Consider the following 17,681-nt stretch of genomic DNA (forward strand, 5'->3'; position numbering starts at 1 on the left):
CTATAGTCTGAGTTAGTGGGAGCATATAAATATTACCAAGAGGGGTCCCAGGATTGAACATTGGGGTACCCCACATGTGATTTCTGTCCGCTTCAATGAGAAGTTATCAATTAAAACAAAAAAATCCCTATTCTTTATGTAAGATTTGAACCAGTTGAGCATTGGACCCGACAGTCCTACCCAACTCTCCAGTTGTTAACTGTGTCAAATGCTCCAACAGAATGAGGACTGTGGTTCTTCCACAGTCTGTATTTGTATGGATGTCGTTGAACACTTTAATGGGGATAATCTCAGTACTGTGGTAACCACGGAAACCAGACTGAAAGACATCAAAGCGGTTATCATTAGGAAGATATTTAAAGATATTTATTTAACTGATGAAACAGGTTTGTCAATAATTTTGCTGATGAATGGAAGGTTAGAGATCGGCCTGTAATTCTGGCTCTCCCACTGAGTCTGTGTTATGCAACTGTTCTAGATTAAATTAGATGCTGTGTGATTTTTTTAAAATGCTGATACCAGTCATTGTGTTTTTACATCCAGTTTTTAAAACACCACATCCTGCTATCTCCATGATTGTTAATCATCACTTGAGACAGGAGTGTATTCACACACTCCTGTAAAAGATATTTATATTGTGTGGTGTACAGGGGAATTTGCATAAATAATAATTCATTGCAATCCCCAGAAACAACCCTATGAGTCTTCTGAGTTGACAAAAGCTTGAAGTCTGGGCTCTTTGGAATTCCGAGCTCCCTTGAACAGGGCTGAACTTGTCTCAAAATTAGTCTTCAAACAAAGTAGTGCAGTTTGGTTTGTGTGTGAAATGTCTCTGCAGGAGCAAGGCATGAAGTCACCCTCTGCCATGTCTAACCAGTGGGGATCCTACTTTGTTGACATGCACAAAAGCGAAGGGGGCGACGAGGAGCACCAGAAGCTGACTTGGTGCTGTCACTGTATTCACACATACAGTACCATGGCTATCCCCAGTGTGGAGCACATAGCAGGTAGGTGGGGTAAAAACATAGCAATTACAGAAATATCTGTAAAAAATATATGTATAAAATTTTTTATTCCAATTGAAGCGAATCAAAGCCACCACTGGTGTCTATTCTGATAACTTCTAGAATGGTTACTGCTCCACATTCAAAATCGTTTGTATGTACAGACAGATTAAAACATACATGTAGACCTGTCATGATAACCTTTGTGTTTGTGCAGCACTTTACATTAGCAATTTGCTAACACTGGGACATGCTGTAGGCCATCAAAGAAACCACAAATTATACTTGGAAAAACTAACACAAAATCAGTTTACTGACTTGCAGGTACCAACTGTGGCCTGTGTGTAGAAAATAAAGGAAATAGATGCTTCATGTTTATTAATTTTCTTAATCTGAAGAGCTTTCTTTGCTTTCTCTTTTCATGTTAAATGTAATTGATTTGGTTCCTCTCACTCAGAAATGGGACAAATATATGTTTATTATGTCAGTATTCAAGAAAATTGTCAGATTACCTTTGATTTTCTTCCAGCAGAACAGAATAAACATATTCATGCTACTTCTTGTAAATCTGTCCATATGGTATGAAGATGCAGCATCAGAACTCGTAGTGTTGTGTGTGTGTGGAAATCACAGCTTGATGTTAAAGATTCAGTGGTTAAAATAAAAACTGCCACATTCACACAGCCACATTAAACATTCCCATCATTCTGTTACAACACAGAAATGTTCACACAAATCAAAGCAGTAACTGAACCAGACACAGATGTGAAGCCGCAGATAAAATTGGTTCCAAATTCCAACACAGTGCCGTAGAATGGGTCTACAATAAAGGAAAGCAGCCTCCACCATGAACTCAGCACCATCAGTCTGCATGTCATGAAATGGTGGATGAAGGTCATGAAACGGTGGATGAAGGTGGTGAGGCAAACACTGTAGACCCAGGTTGAAGTGAGAATTGATGGTTTTAATGAGGGATAGTGATGTTACATGATGTGCCGAGGCTTCGAGGCGTGTGTCGAGTAATGGAGGGGGCGTTTCCGTAAAGCGCGTATCGAGGCTTGCTTCATTTAGGGGAGGAGCCGAAAACAATGACGTCCGAAGCCTCGCTGCCTGGCTGTACCACGTGACTGCTTCGGGAAGTGGCTCAGATGTTGGCGCGGGGTTTGACAGCTTTAGAAACCCCACAGGATCCATTCAAAATGTGGGTTGTTGTAGGCGAGTTGCGGTCAGTTGAGAGAGTGGATAGAGTTTTGATAGTTTGGATAGCAGAGTTTGGATAGTGGTTATTTAGTTTGAGACAGTTAGTTTGGTGTTTGGAGAGTTTAGTAGATAGATAGATAGATAGATAGATAGATAGATAGATAGATAGATAGATAGATAGATAGATAGATAGATAGATAGATAATAGAAGATTTAGGAGCGCGAGGATAGGAGTAGGAGTAGGATGGAGCCGGCGAGAAAGAGGAGGATTTCCCCTATGTGGGAACATTTTGATTTGATAAGCCCTAACAAGGTAAGGTGAACTGAACATTTGCAGATGCATTAGGTTTGCTTATGAGGAACTGTATTTTTCACTGTTTCTTATTTTCTGTAAAGGTGAGGTGTTTATTGTGCTCCAAGGAGTTGGGGTACAATAATAACACCTCATCCATGTAGTGTCAAAAAAGAGAAATCGTTTGAAACCAAAAATTGCGGAGAAATTGTTGTTTCTTAATAAAAATGCATGAAATCATCCAAGCTACACAAGCATTAGCCAATTCACTACCCCCTCCCTAGTTCCACAAGCACTTTCACTGTCCTCTGCCTGATTAAGCCCAGGCCATTTTTCTAGAGTCACAGAAAAACTTTATTACACAACATGCCATATCACATGACACTACTATTTTGGGAATAATTACACACAGGGGATACATTCAAACAATATTTTATTATACACATATGTGTATACATAATTTATGTAGACAAATGATTTCGTCCCACACCTTTTGTGAAGTCATTCCCAAGAGCCATAATAGACAAAAATTCAATGCATCACACGTGTTAAGATACAGCTGGCTGTGATTATACACCTGGCCAGTAGGTGGTTTTGTGTGCACATGAAGCCTCAAGAAATGAACCCTTTCTCGAACCAGTTGGCTCAAGTGGTTCAATGCCTCATGAGGCTTCATCTCACCATCACTAATGAGGGAAGAACACAATCCAAAGTCCAAAATCCTGGCAGCACAGCAGAGCGGAAGGCAAAGGCTCAGCACTGGTAGCAACAGGGTTTACGAATAGACAGCAGACAAAACAATGACTAGGACCCAACAAAGACACAGAGACACAGGTGACACTAAATACACAGGAGGTAATCAGGGAACAAGACACACCTGGGAACTAATCAAGGGGAGACAGGACAACACGGAGACTCAGAGACACATGAAACTCTAAATAAATACACAGAAAAACTCGGAACATGACACTGCAAACATTTCAGTGATGTTTACTGATACTACCTCATTAACTCAATCTATATGACAATTCACCCAGGACATATTTCATTTTTATGTGAATAGTGTGGTGTCTCTTTACAGCTGAGAGATACAACTAAGTTCTATCTATGCTGGACGTGAACATTTACTGCATGTGCACAACACAAAGTGCATTTTACTATCGAATCTTGAACCGCTAATCAATAACCAATTATTAATCTATTAATCCGGAGCAAGCCAACCACTCAGTCACCATCTTTTTCTTCTGTTTAGATCTTCCTCTGGATTACAAATTTCCCAGGTTTTCCCCGGACAAGCCCTGCACTATCGGCTACTACCCGAAGCCTCCAGATTCTGTCTTAAAGAGGTGTGAGAATCTGTCATAAGACAGGGATGTTGCGGTAGAAAACAGAATAATAAAGAAGAGAAAAATAAGTCCTCCTTAACCCCTCTGCCTCAGAAGAGGAATGTGCCTCTGTTTTTTTGGTTGTAGGTTTCCAGTCAACCCTGATATTGCAGGGTGTGTACACTCATCACCCATTCAGATAAACCATGTGAATGTAAGCCACAGTAAATCTGTAATGACACCTACATTTGAAAGTTGTTTTGTGGTTCAGTGTCCTAAATCTATGAAAATACAAGAAAACACTATTCGTGTGTCTCTGTGTGTGTATTCCTGTCTTGTTTTAAACAGGTGATCCCTCCCAACTGCTCTAAAATAAGGTAAACTTCTGCTCGTCTCTCTTACCGTGAACTGATTACCTCAATAACAAGTTCTGCTGTATGCTAAACCGAAGGACTCATACCTTCACGTCCTAGTTCATTGTGTATAACACTGTTTTTGTGAAGTCTTTTTTTTTTAATGATTGTTTATATTTTAGTAACCTTAAGATGAGGTAAAAACTTGCTCTGTGGATGTTACTGTTGCCACACAATGGGCGCAATGTTTTCTTTTTTTGTGTTAGGTGTACATGTAGGTCCCTTCATGGTTATATTGAAAGACGGAAGACTATACCGAATGTCCTCAATATTATTTCAAGGGTGGTGTGCTTTTTGGGTGCTTATTTAGAGATGTGGACCATGTGTACTTTATTCATGTGTGCACTAAAACATGCTTTAACCGACCTTTGAATGGTTATTATGTCCATTTGCATTAAGTCTTGCCATAAAACACTAGGATCACTCAAGTTTGCATAAGTATTTTGGTTGCTGTTAAGAATTATTGAGATTAATCTTAACCACATGGAGTGCATTTTGGAAATGATTAGCATGACTTGTGATTAAGCCTGAACTACATAGTTGATCATGGTATCCATACATCCAAAGCGACTAGTTTCATTTGGTTGGTTCTCTGAACCCAGATTCTAAACACCTGAACTTTTGGGTGTATAAACAGTCAAAAACCCCTTTTGGTTTAAGGAACCCCTCATTCCTTTTGAGGATCACTTCAGTCTTTTCTGCCATACAGATAGATCAGGGAAAATTACAAAAATATATGTGCTTAAAAACATGCCAATGGGATTGTGCAACTAAAGGAACATGCCAGCACTGACATGCCAAAAATAAGTGTTTACTCAACGAGCCTTGGTTAACCAGTTCTAACCTCCAGGCTAGTTGTCCAAATGCAATCAGTTCTTCAAATACAAAGTCAGAGATGTAATCCTCAACATGTAACTTATTTCTCAGATTAACAGACAGGGCACTGCGCACAATAGCACTGCTCTTATTGCACCCTCAGACTTCACAGTCAGGCAGTTAAAACACTGACTGAAGACATCATTACAAGCACTTGATGGAGTTTGTACTCTGTACAATACCCATGTCTAATTTCTATCATGTACTCTTTAGTAATCTGTGTATAGCGTGCCAGTTCATCTGAATTAATATGAGTTACAACAACAGTTTCCCTTTGGGGATCAATAAAGTATCTTTTAATTTAATTTGAATTGAATTTGAACTGCTTGTAACACACCACTTAAACCTTGATTAAGGAACCATATTGTACCTTAATCAAGGGACAAGATGTGCCAGTATAAAATAGACTAGCATGTTCGTTGGTTTATTTCACAGCTATACTGAAATGAGGGAATTGTTTATGACAATGTACACTGGCAAAGACAAAGGCCAGTGAGGTCTGAAACACTAGAAAATCTAATGACTGCTGAGAATTCACTGCCATGCCATTAATCATTCAAACCTACTGTGCCAAAAATAAATAGCCACTTCTGGAGTGATTCGGTGTCATCAGTTCACTATGGCCTTCTTGTTTTGTTCATTTGCTCTATTGGTTCTCCTTAGTGTATTCCAGTATTTGTGAAAAGACGGGTTATACACCCAGAACACAAAGTAAATCATTCTTATCAGTAAATGATAAGAATGTTGGGAGAGTCCCCTCAAAATGGAAATCATCTCACAATTGAAGGGACAAGATTTTTGCCCCTAAACAGTCAGCATTACAGATGTCAGATTGGTCATCCAATGTGAATTGTTAGTTGTACTGTGTGTTTAAGTGTTTTTTTGCATACAGTTGTTGTGATTGTATCAGTACATCTTTCATCTGACATGGAAATTATTTTCACATTTGCCTTATGTTGGTCTTATTGGTGGTCTTAGATCTTGAAAAGGCAGAGGAAATTTATTTCTGTGTTTAGGTGTTAAGGTACTGCTGACTGAATAAAATGTTCTGTGATTTTTACATATTTTTATGATCTAGTTTGTTTTTGTTCTATAGACAGAATCATGACTTTCATTTGGAGGCATCAGTCACATCCGATGTAGCAAAATAAAGAGTGAATCAACATTGAAACAATATTAGGCATACACATTGAATCCACTTTGAAGCCTGACATTAAAACGATATCGTTTGGCCCACCAGGAAAAACAGGATAATTAATTTACCGTACACCAATGTAAAATATGGATATAAGGCTGTTGCTCTTTCCCCACTGGGCAATTCAAACCACAACCTGGTGTACGTACAGCCCCACTCCCTGGTACAAAGGGAGGGTATCTCCACTCGCTCCATCAGAAGATGGACTCCTGCAGCAGAGGAAGCCCTGAGAGACTGTTTCAACATCACAAACTTTATGTTTTGGTTTATTGCCCAAATAAACCATGGGTAACACAAGGAGTCAAGGCTGTCCTCAACCAGAAGAAAGCAGCCTTCAGGACTAAAGATAAGGAGAAGGTAAAGGCAGCACAAAGGAATGTGAAACATTGTATGAGGGAGGCAAAAGACAGCTACAGGAGGAAGGTGGAGCAGAAGCTGAGGGAGAACTGCTCAAGTGATGTCTGGGATGGTTTAAGAACCATTATAGGGCACAAAGCTCAGACTAGCACAGAGGGGGGAGATAAAGACAGAGTAAATGAACCGAATAAGTTTTTCAATAGATTTAGCCATTATGCCACACCCACCACCATCACTACATCTACTCTGCCCCAGGTGCTCTCCCCCGGTACATCCTCCTCCTTGCCAGCAGGTGCAGTCATTCCAAAATCATGGCACCCTCCCCTCAGCTCTATCCCACACCAGCCCTGTGACCAACCTCCTTCTCCAAGGCAGCTTAGTAGCCCCTCTCCTTTCTCTCCCTCCACAAAACCTCCTCCACGCTTTACGGCTGATCAGGTGAAGGCAGATCTGAGGAAGCTTCGACCCCTAAAAGCTGCAGGATCTGAAGTGCAGGGGGCTGAATCATATTAAAGTATTCCTTCGGATTCTCAAGATATGTGCTACCAAGCTCAGACAACCATTACAATGAATCTTCAACCTGAGCCTGGAACTTGGGAGCGTGCCTACACTGTGGAAGACATTGTGTGTCATTCCTGTCCCTACGAAGAGCAGGTCCAGTGAGCTGAATGACATCAGACCAGTGGCACTCACATCACATCTGATGAAGACTCTGGTGGGGCTCTTCCTCAACCACCTCAGAATGCAGGTAAAGGATGCTGAAGACCCCCTGCAGTTCGCCTACCGGGCAGAGGTTGGAGTGGAGGATGCCATTGTCTACCTCCTACATTGAGCCCACTCGCACCTGGACAAGGGAAGTGGCAACGTCAGAATCCTCGTCCTGAATTTTTCGAGTGCCTTTATATGATTCAGCCCCCCAGACTTCTGGAAAAACATACCAGAATGAGAGTGGACTCCTGCCTGATCACCTGGATTTCCAGCTACCTTAGTGACAGGCCAGTTTGTCAGGATGAATAACACTCTGGTCAGCAACATTGGAACCCCGCAGGGCGGTGCTTATTTAGAAGTAAGCTGGTGACATCGTTGTCTCCTCTTCAAGACAACGAAGAGGAGTGTGTAACCCAGTGTTTAAAAACACAAGAAAAAATAATAGATGTTGATTCAATGTCTTATTCTACCAAAATAGCTAAAAGGTAATTACGTAAATCTTCAAAAAATGTGAAATATGCTTTTAGTGTTAGCTTCTATTGACAGATTAGGCAGCCAATGGCTGGCGCGGTCTGGTTTCGTGTCGGCCAATGGGGTTGATCGTCCCGCCCCTTTTTAACAGCTGGCGGTTGTTTCGTTCGGAGCGCGGCAGACAGGCTTGAAAGCTAACAGCTGACGGTTGCTTCGCTCAGAACGCTTGAGAACAGCTGACGGTTGTTTCGCTGCGAACGCTTGAGAGCTAACAGCTGACGGTCGTTTCCGTAAAGAGGTAGAAAGAAATTGACGAATCTGGAAATTGGTAAGGAAAACAATATTAATATAAATTCACTAAATATATAATTCAAAATACTACATTCGGTTTTATTAGATCTCGGAGGGTTTCCCCCGTGAACAGCTGAAGCCCGAAAAATAGCCGTTGACAGCTCGGAGCATCGGTGAGTCATCGCACGCGCTCGGCAGTTGGTTAAGTAAATTTGGTGAAAATTGGCTAAAATACCTATTAAATTATAGAATTTAATATAAAATAAAATTGATTGTAAGATTTTGTATTGTTATTGTTGTGTATGTTGTATTTGTTTTATGTATATTAGCGACTGTCAAACAAAGTCGCCGAGCAGCTGAATAGGGGAATCCTTGTTGACGCGCCAGCTGATCAAAAACGCCATTCCAGGATGCAGTTAAGATGGCTTTATTTTGTCATATTATCAATATCCAAGAACAGTGTCCAAAAAAAAGCATTAAAACCGGATCCGCAGGTTTAGACAGTGATCAAGGACAAAAAACTATATTAGCATAAAGCGGTCAGCAAAAAGTAAAACCTCCCCCATCACCCACTCACTAAAGTCACTAGGTTCCGCAACAGGTGATCTACAATCACTAATAACACCACGTGATCCCGCCCCTCACCTATCCACAACATTCCGGCCCCTAATTATTACATCATTGCACAGTAATAATTACTCATACAACACCATAACCTAAGATATACACTACATAGAAACACACATTGAGACAACACATTCAAAAGTCCATAAAAGTCATTTTCAAATAGTCAAACAGTCATTTTCTCCTTTTTCTTCAAAATAGTCCATCTATAGTCAGTCAGTCATAGGCCAGAGGTTACCAGCACTTAGCCTAAATATAGTCAGTCTGCGATGTACATCTAGTTGTGGAAAAGTCAAGTCAAAGGGTCATGTCAAGAGTTGAGTTAAGTCAAATGTGTTGTCTTCATTGGTCGGAAGTCTCCTGAAGAAGGCATATCTTTGTGATGGGTCTGCATAAGTGGCTGGTTGGGGTCTTAATCCAGACCTGACGTACAAGTCAATTTTTGTCTGGCATAGTTTCTGTGATTCTGCCCATGATCCAGGAACCACGAGGTGCCGAGTCATCCATTATAAGGACCACATCTCCAGGAACAAAGTTGCGTCTAATCTTCATCCACTTTTGGCGCTGTTGAAGTTGAGGCAGATATTCTTTAATCCATCTCTTCCAGAAAAGATTAGATATGTATTGGACCTGTCTCCATCGTTTCCGTGCATAAACATCATCTTTCTGGAATAAACCTGGTGGTAAGTTTGGGTTAGCCTTGAGTAAGAGAAGATGGTTCGGTGTTAGAGCTTCCAGATCATTTGGATCAGCGGATTCCAATGCGATAGGTCTACTGTTGAGGATTGACTCCACTTCACAGAGAGCAGTTTGAAGTCCTTCCTCGTCCAAATACTGTGTCTGCAAGGTGGAAGTAAGAGCTTTTCTGATGGAACGAATCAATCTCTCCCATGCTCCACCATGGTGCGATCCAGCTAGAGGATTGAAGATCCACTTCACCCCTTTCAGTGACAGCACGTCGGAGATCTTTTCCTGATTCCAGTCTTCGATAGCTCGTCTCAGTTCGCGCTCTGCGCCCACAAAGTTGGTACCATTATCGGACCGCAGCTCTTGTACTTGGCCTCTCCTTGCAATGAAACGTCGTAAGGCGTTAATGAAAGAGTCTGTGTCAAGAGATGAGGCAACCTCAATGTGTACTGCTCTGATCGCCAAACATGTGAAGATAACTCCATATTTTTTCACAAGACTTCTCCCACGCTTCACTTCAAATGGACCAAAATAGTCCACTCCAACAAAACTAAAGGGGGGTTTTTCAGGGGTTACTCTGCTTTCAGGAAAATCTATCTTGAATTGTTGCTTCCATAGGTAATCCAGTGTAACAGCAGAAATTCTGTTCATGGTGTCAGTTGACAGACCACTCGTTCTTTCCCAACATTCTTGGTCAATCGGCCCATTCACTGTCCAGCCGAGCAGAGTTTTAATGGCGAAAGGTCCTTCACCTTTGCTCCTAATGACCTCTAAAGGTTCTAGAGCTCTGGGCATGTTCATGCCAATCAAAAGCTCCACCTGTGCTTTGATCTCTGGCAAATGAATGCGCTTCAAGTGTGGCCAGATATCCAGATCTTGTTGCTTTGGGATGTTATTCAGGTCTACAGGCATTTTGTGCTGAGTAAAGAGGTCGGGCATGTCATAATACATGTCGCTGTCCAATCCGGCAATTTCAAGTTCAGGTACAATGAAGCTGTCCACAACTTTCTCTTGTCCCATGGTGCGCAAGAGAATCTTTGTTTTTCTTCCAATGAGATTCAGCTTATCCAAAAGACCCACTGTACAAAAGGATGCTGAACTCCCTTGGTCCAAAAAGGCATATGTTTCCAATATCCGTTGACCTTTCTTTGATTTCACCTTGACTGGCACGATGGCAAGCTTGCAGTCCTGTTCACCGGCCCCAGTAAGACCACTAGTCTGAACTGTGTCAAGAGATTTCACTGCTTCAGCATCACATTGAACTTCATTCTTCTTGTAAATATGGAGTATGCTTGCATGTCTGAAACCACAGATTTTACATGAAAGGCGTTTTCTGCATTCTTTGCTGATGTGCCCTGTACACAGGCAACCAAAACAGATGCCATTTCTTCTAAGAAATAACATCTTCTCATTATGAGGTTTCTTTTCAAGCAGAGAGCATAACTCCAGTTTGTGTCCACCTCTGCAAAACAAACAAATCTTCACATCAGTCTGAGGGTCTTGATTATTTCTCTCAACAGCAGAGGTAGTGATGCCAAAGCTATTTCCTGTAGTTCTTGGGCAAGAAAAACGTTTCCCTCCATCTGTACTCTTGGCTGATAAATTTACTGATGGAACATCAATTAAGTTTCCAAAGACAGGATCTGTAATAATTTTGACTTGATGCTCAATAAAGAAAACAATGTCAATAAATGTTGCTCTTCGATGCTGCTTCTCGAGGATGTCACATGCTACTGTTCGCCATTTATCTTTTAATTTATATGGCAATCTTTTAATCACAGCAAGCATATTAGCAGGTGTGTTTAATTCAGAAAGATCCTGAATATCCTCCATCGCATTACAACACCCACGTAAGAACAAATAGTATGCCTGAAGAGCTTTTCCGTCTTCTGATTTAATCAATGGCCACGAATGAACTTTATTCAGGTAAGCAGATGCAATAACATGTCCATTTCCAAAATGCTCATACAGCATAGTCTTTGCTTTTACATATCCACCACCATCAGACATATGTTGACAGCTTTTGACAAGTTCGTTGGGCTGCCCCCTGGTGTACTGTGCGAGGTAATGCAGGCAATCGTCAGGATCACCAGTCTTTGATTCAATGACCTGTTCAAATGAGCGCATAAAGGCCTGGAAATGAAGCGGATTGCCATCAAAAGGTTGAATTTCTCTTTTGGGTAGTGAAGAGAGACTTTGTTGATGAACCAACATACAAGTTAATTCATTTTGTTTCTCCATAATGGATAACAGATTTTCATTGGTTGCTGATTGAGCAGCTTGCTGCAGAGGCATATTCGATATGGTTCTGCTTACAGGATGAGAAGGTCCAAGAAGAGGTGCAAACTTCTTTTTCACTTTTTGTTGTACTATTTTTATTTGGAGCTCTGCATTTTCATTAACTGTATTTCTCTTTGTCTGTGGAACAAAAGTATTAGCGTTAAGAGTTTCAACAGCATTTCCTTTTGTTTTAAAATAGGATTCCATTCCATTAGATTTCCGTGAAACTGAGCTTTGTACTGCAGATCCAATTTTCAGCACATTCACTTTTGCAGCAGTTGCAGCTATTTCTGCTTCAAGTTGAAGCTGTTCTTTCCTTTTCCTAAGTTGCTCCTCTTGTTCTTCAATAGCATGTTTTTCTTTGAGCATATTTTGACGTGTGAGTAAAGCAGCCATTTCAGCTTCTGCCCTGAGACGTGCAGATGAAGTTGATGATACTTTGGAGCTTGACTTGCGTCCTTGATTTGAAACACTGTCTGATGGCAACACATCATCTTGAATGTCATGCTGGAGATTAGCAGATAACTGAGGCTCCATTTGTTCTTGAACCTCCACTTCTTTTCCTAATAGAGTTTCCTGTGACCGTAACATGTCAGAGGATGACCTGCTCGAGCATTTATTTGTTTCAGAAAGCCATATTTCAACATCCTCAATAAATCCTTTGTTGTATTTAGTGATACTTGAAAACCATGTATTTTGTTTATCTTGCTCATCAAGCGGAATTAAAGACAGCAAAGATTCATGCAATATAATGGCCTCTTGAAACAGGTGTGTTAACTCATCCAGTAGCGATTTTACTTGTGAATAATTTTTATCATCTTTCATTAGCTCTTTAAGGGATGATATTACACCTTTCATTTTCTTTACACACTTTTTCCGCTCTGTTTGGATCGTTTCAATTTTATTTGCTAGAGCTTTCTCAGTGAGAATGATCGCTCTTTTATCCTTTTCAGGTTTCTCAACAGCTGATAGAGCAGACGATCCACTCATTTTAATCCAAAATAGTGCAAACTTACAGGCAACAGCGACTTCTTAAACTTTATTGAACGCACGCAGAGCCACAACACACTCGCACCCCAAAATGCCGCAGCCTCAGAGCAAAACGTAGCGGGGGGCGTGTCGCAACAACAGCTCCACATGGCAGAACCAAACTGCGTTAAAAGAGCAATACGCAGCACCAATCATTCAGGTTACATACCACTGTCGTCTTCTACTTCTTTGTCAAACGATCCTCTTTCGTAGGTATAGTGGCTGTGGTGTGTGGGCTCACGTTGGCGTCCAGCTGTGCGAGAAAACTCCGTTGTCGTTGTTTATTTTTTGCTGACAAATATTAGCGACTGTCAAACAAAGTCGCCGAGCAGCTGAATAGGGGAATCCTTGTTGACGCGCCAGCTGATCAAAAACGCCATTCCAGGATGCAGTTAAGATGGCTTTATTTTGTCATATTATCAATATCCAAGAACAGTGTCCAAAAAAAGCATTAAAACCGGATCCGCAGGTTTAGACAGTGATCAAGGACAAAAAACTATATTAGCATAAAGCGGTCAGCAAAAAGTAAAACCTCCCCCATCACCCACTCACTAAAGTCACTAGGTTCCGCAACAGGTGATCTACAATCACTAATAACACCACGTGATCCCGCCCCTCACCTATCCACAACAATGTAATTGCATTTATTTTAAGATTGAATGTATATTATATTCTTTTTTTTACCACATATAAGCTAATCTATTTAGTTTTACTAATATGTTGGAAAAATTGTGTTCTGTTAACTTGTTGTTATACAACATGAAAGAAAAAAATAAGAACTTGAGAAATGATTAAATAGCATCTTATGTGCTAAAATGTTTTACTTTGGCCTTGTTATAGGTCAGGTTTTTTTTTGGAGTTTGTACAGTACACTTTTGGCTTGGAGGGCCAAAGATTCCAAGACCCTCTTCACCTGAAACTGGATGGCGAGCCCCAGCCCAGAGGACCAGGCGCACGGGTAGATAGTGACCCGACTGGTCACCAGCTGAGAGACTTTGAGACTGAAGAATTAATTCATTGGAGACTGAAGTATTCAATTTATTTATTTATTTATTTATTTTAAAAGCGCGCAGTATTTGTGTGTCTGTTTTAAATGTGGATCCACAATTGTTTATTATATTAAATATTTGCTCTTTTCTTGTAGACACTGTGTGTTCTGTTGTTGCTCACACCTGGGTTCCCTAGAATTTAATATCTTCTGATTAGGCCCAACTTCCTATATATATAGTATAAATTAATTAACCTGTTTTTGTGAGTTGCAGGTTACAAATAAATCTGGCGAGTACAGCCAGGAGCCTAGTTGTGTGACAACAGTGGAACAACAATTTGAATTTTATCTGTTAACACATTGGTACTATGGATTTCATTGCAAAATTAGGAATTAAGATACCAAATGCAGTCATTGTCAGCGGTTTAACTGGATCTGAAAAGGATGATGATGTTTTTGACTACTTGCGACAATGTGGTACAATAAGTAGGACACTAACAGTCGATGATAGCTCATCTGCGTTTTACCAGAACTGTGTCGTGGAGTTTAGCTCTGATTTAGCTGTTCAGGAGCTAACACCTGCATTGCCTTACCTGTATCCATCAGCTGAAAATCCAGATGTTAAATACTGTGTCCGCGCCCTAACAGATGTTTACACAAAAACCGTAGGGGGCAGTGTAACTGATACCTACCTCACTGAACTAAAGACCTTAGCTAAGTTAAGTGGGAAGGATTTTGAAGAAGTCTTAAGGGAGGTGATGTCAAAGTTTGAAGAGTCCATGGGATCTGTTGAGGCAGCTGCAAGCCCATGTCCAAATAATGACACAGAGCCTACACAAAGTGTTGGTTTCCCTCCACACCACCTTGATAACCCCCACTCTCCTAAGCTTGTTCAGAGCCCTAACCCAAGTTCCTTGAAACTTAATCAGAAACCTCATATATTAAGTCAAACCGATCTAGTCTCACCTGAAGTACAGAGGATTGTGGTTGAACATGTTGTCAAAACTACAGAGAAGACATCTAATGGTCACTCCACCCTTAGGTTGAGAGCTTTTTCTGGAAGAAACCCTAGACCATATCCCGAAGTTGACTATGAAACATGGCGTTCCCATGTTGACTTAATGATGGGAGACACATCTCTTTCTAACTTGGAAAAAACCCGAAAAATTCTTGAAAGCCTTCTCACTCCAGCTTCAGATGTCATTCGGCCTCTTGGGCCTGATGCATCCGTTGATGACTATCTTAGGCTGCTTGAGTCGGCATTTGGCACTGTTGAAGATGGTGAGGAACTGCTTGTGCGATTCATGAACACTTTGCAGGATCCTGGGGAGAAACCATCTGCGTACTTGCATCGCCTACAGGTGGCACTGAGTCTTGCAGTGCGCCGGGGTGGTGTAGACCCCCGAGAAAGAGACAGACAGCTTCTTAAGCAATTTCAAAGAGGCTGTTGGGATGATAACCTGCTGACAGAACTGCAGTTGGAGTTAAAGAAAAATAATCTGCCCACGTTTGCAGAACTATTACTCCTACTCCGTATTGCAGAAAACAGACAAGAAGTTAAAAGCACAAGAATGAGAAAACACTTTAGTGCAACCAAACAAAAAGCAGCGTCACATGAACAAACTGTCACTGAAACAAAAATGGACTTTTCCGAAACAACTTCAAACACTTTAAGTGATCTGAAAAAACAGGTTGCTGATTTAAAAAGCCAATTAGCAGCAGTTATGAAACAAAAGAAACAAACAGTACCTAAGAAGAACCAGACAACAAAACCTGACCATGCAAACCCTGAACCCAACTTACCTTCACACAGCCGCCCTAGTTCACGGCCCAAGCCTTGGTACTGCTTTCGCTGTGGGGAGGACGGACATATTGTTGCCAACTGTGAATCTGAGCCAAACCCTGCACTTGTAGAGGCAAAACGTAAAGAACTAAAAGCAAAAAGGCAAATATGGGATAGACAACACAATGGCTCTGCTTCTTTAAACTGAAGTTTGCCTCTGTTGAGGGACAAACAGAGGCTACCATAGAGTCAAACCGTCCCCTTGAACCCAAGCAAAATGTGCCGACTAAAAAACGTGCCATTTTAAAGTCGCATACTAAAACCGGCAGATTCAAACTGCCTCAAGGTTTAATCGGTACTAAAAGTACAGCCCAAGTAAAGATTGACAGCAATACTGTAAACTGCTTACTCGATTCTGGCTCCCAGGTGACCACGGTCCCACAATCATATTATGAACAATATCTGTCCAGTCATCAGATTAAGCCACTTTTTGACCTACTCGAAGTAGAAGGTGCAAACGGCCAATCAGTGCCTTACTTAGGGTACATTGAAATGAACGTCACTTTTCCAAAAGAGTTTCTCGGCATTGAAGCCGATGTGTCAACACTTGCCTTAGTCGTGCCAAACATTCGAGCTGCTTCCCAGTCTTTGGTGTTAATTGGAACTAACACCTTAGATGTGCTTTATGAATTGTATAACGAAGCATGTCCCGGACTGCAGCCTCTCATTTCAGATGGTTATAAGGCAGTGTTAAAAGTGCTAGAGTTAAGACACAAACAGACCAAAGGCAGTAGCCTTGGTCTAGCAACCATGTATAACAAAGGCCCTCAGCTAGTCCCAGCAGGCCAGACAGTTGTCCTGGAAAGCTTGGTAGCAGTGTCAGCTAATACCACAGAGAGATCCGTGCTGCTAGAGCACCCATCCTTTTCAACCTTACCTGGGGGTGTCCTAGTAAAGCCAAGTCTCATCAGCTTACCTGAGCGAGCACCCTACCTGATACCAGTTGTTCTCACCAATGAAACTGAACATGATGTGACAATCCCTCAAAAATGTGTGATTGGAGAGATCCACACGTTCCAGAGAGTCCTCTCTCACCAACATTCAGTGGGATCTTCCAAATCTGAAGTCGGTCAAAAACACAATCTGGTTTTTAACTTTGAGTCCTCTCCTATCAGTACTGAGTGGAAAGAGCACATCTTGCATAAGCTCAATAACATGCCAGAGGTTTTTGCACAAAATGACCTTGATTTCGGTCGGACTGATCAAGTCAAGCACAACATTAAACTGTCAGATGAAACTCCATTCAAACACAAAGCACGACCCATACACCCCAATGACCTAGAAGCCGTCCGTAAACATTTACAGGAGCTGCAACAAGCAGGCGTGATTCGAGAATCCACTTCACCGTTCTCTTCGCCCATTGTCGTTGTGCGAAAGAAAAATGGCGACGTCCGTCTCTGCATAGATTACAGAAAACTCAATTTGCAGACTGTAAAAGACGCTTACGCGCTCCCGAACTTGGAGGAAACATTCTCTACATTGACTGGATCTAAATGGTTTTCAGTCCTTGATTTAAAATCTGGCTACTATCAGATTGAAGTAGAGGAAGCTGACAAACCAAAAACTGCGTTTGTATGTCCCAGTGGCTTTTGGGAGTTTAATAGAATGCCTCAAGGCATTACAAATGCTCCCAGCACTTTCCAGCACCTTATGGAACGATGTATGGGTGACATGAACTTAAAGGAAGTTCTTGTGTTCCTTGACGACATCATTGTCTTTTCCAAGACACTTGAGGAGCATGAAACTCGATTAATGAAGGTTCTAAACCGCCTCAAAGAGTACGGTCTTAAACTGTCTCCTGAAAAATGCAAGTTTTTTCAAACTTCGGTGCGATACCTCGGACACATAGTATCCCACAAAGGGGTGGAGACAGACCCAGAGAAAGTGAAAGCTCTGAGTAGCTGGCCTGTGCCCAGAGACCTTAAACAACTTCGTTCGTTTTTAGGTTTCTCGGGGTACTACAGGCGCTTTATCAAGAACTATTCGAGCCTTGTTAAGCCTCTCACAGATCTAACATCAGGCTATCCACCGCTGCGTAAGAGCACAAAACCCAAAACTAAGCCTGCTGAGTACCATGATCCGAAAAAACCCTTTGGTG

General features: G+C 41.4%; 1 protein-coding gene across 3 annotated transcripts in view; it reads left to right on the top strand.

Moving 5' to 3' along the window:
- nt5dc1 (5'-nucleotidase domain containing 1) overlaps positions 1 to 17,681 on the top strand; it is a 146,499-nt gene that overhangs the window by 115,813 nt on the left and 13,005 nt on the right. For 2 of the 3 annotated variants that reach the window (XM_023347237.1, XM_023347239.1), the window contains 2 exons: positions 839 to 1,007; positions 3,749 to 6,174. In XM_023347237.1, coding sequence (XP_023203005.1) covers positions 839 to 1,007; positions 3,749 to 3,861 — 282 coding nt within the window. In that variant the 3' untranslated portion in view covers positions 3,862 to 6,174. Of the gene's footprint in view, positions 1 to 838; positions 1,008 to 3,748; positions 6,175 to 17,681 lie in introns of those variants that run through there. The other variant, XM_023347238.1, reaches the window with a different exon arrangement.

Source organism: Xiphophorus maculatus, chromosome 15 (genome assembly GCF_002775205.1).
Source record: "Xiphophorus maculatus strain JP 163 A chromosome 15, X_maculatus-5.0-male, whole genome shotgun sequence".
In the NCBI taxonomy this organism is placed as follows: domain Eukaryota; kingdom Metazoa; phylum Chordata; class Actinopteri; order Cyprinodontiformes; family Poeciliidae; genus Xiphophorus; species Xiphophorus maculatus.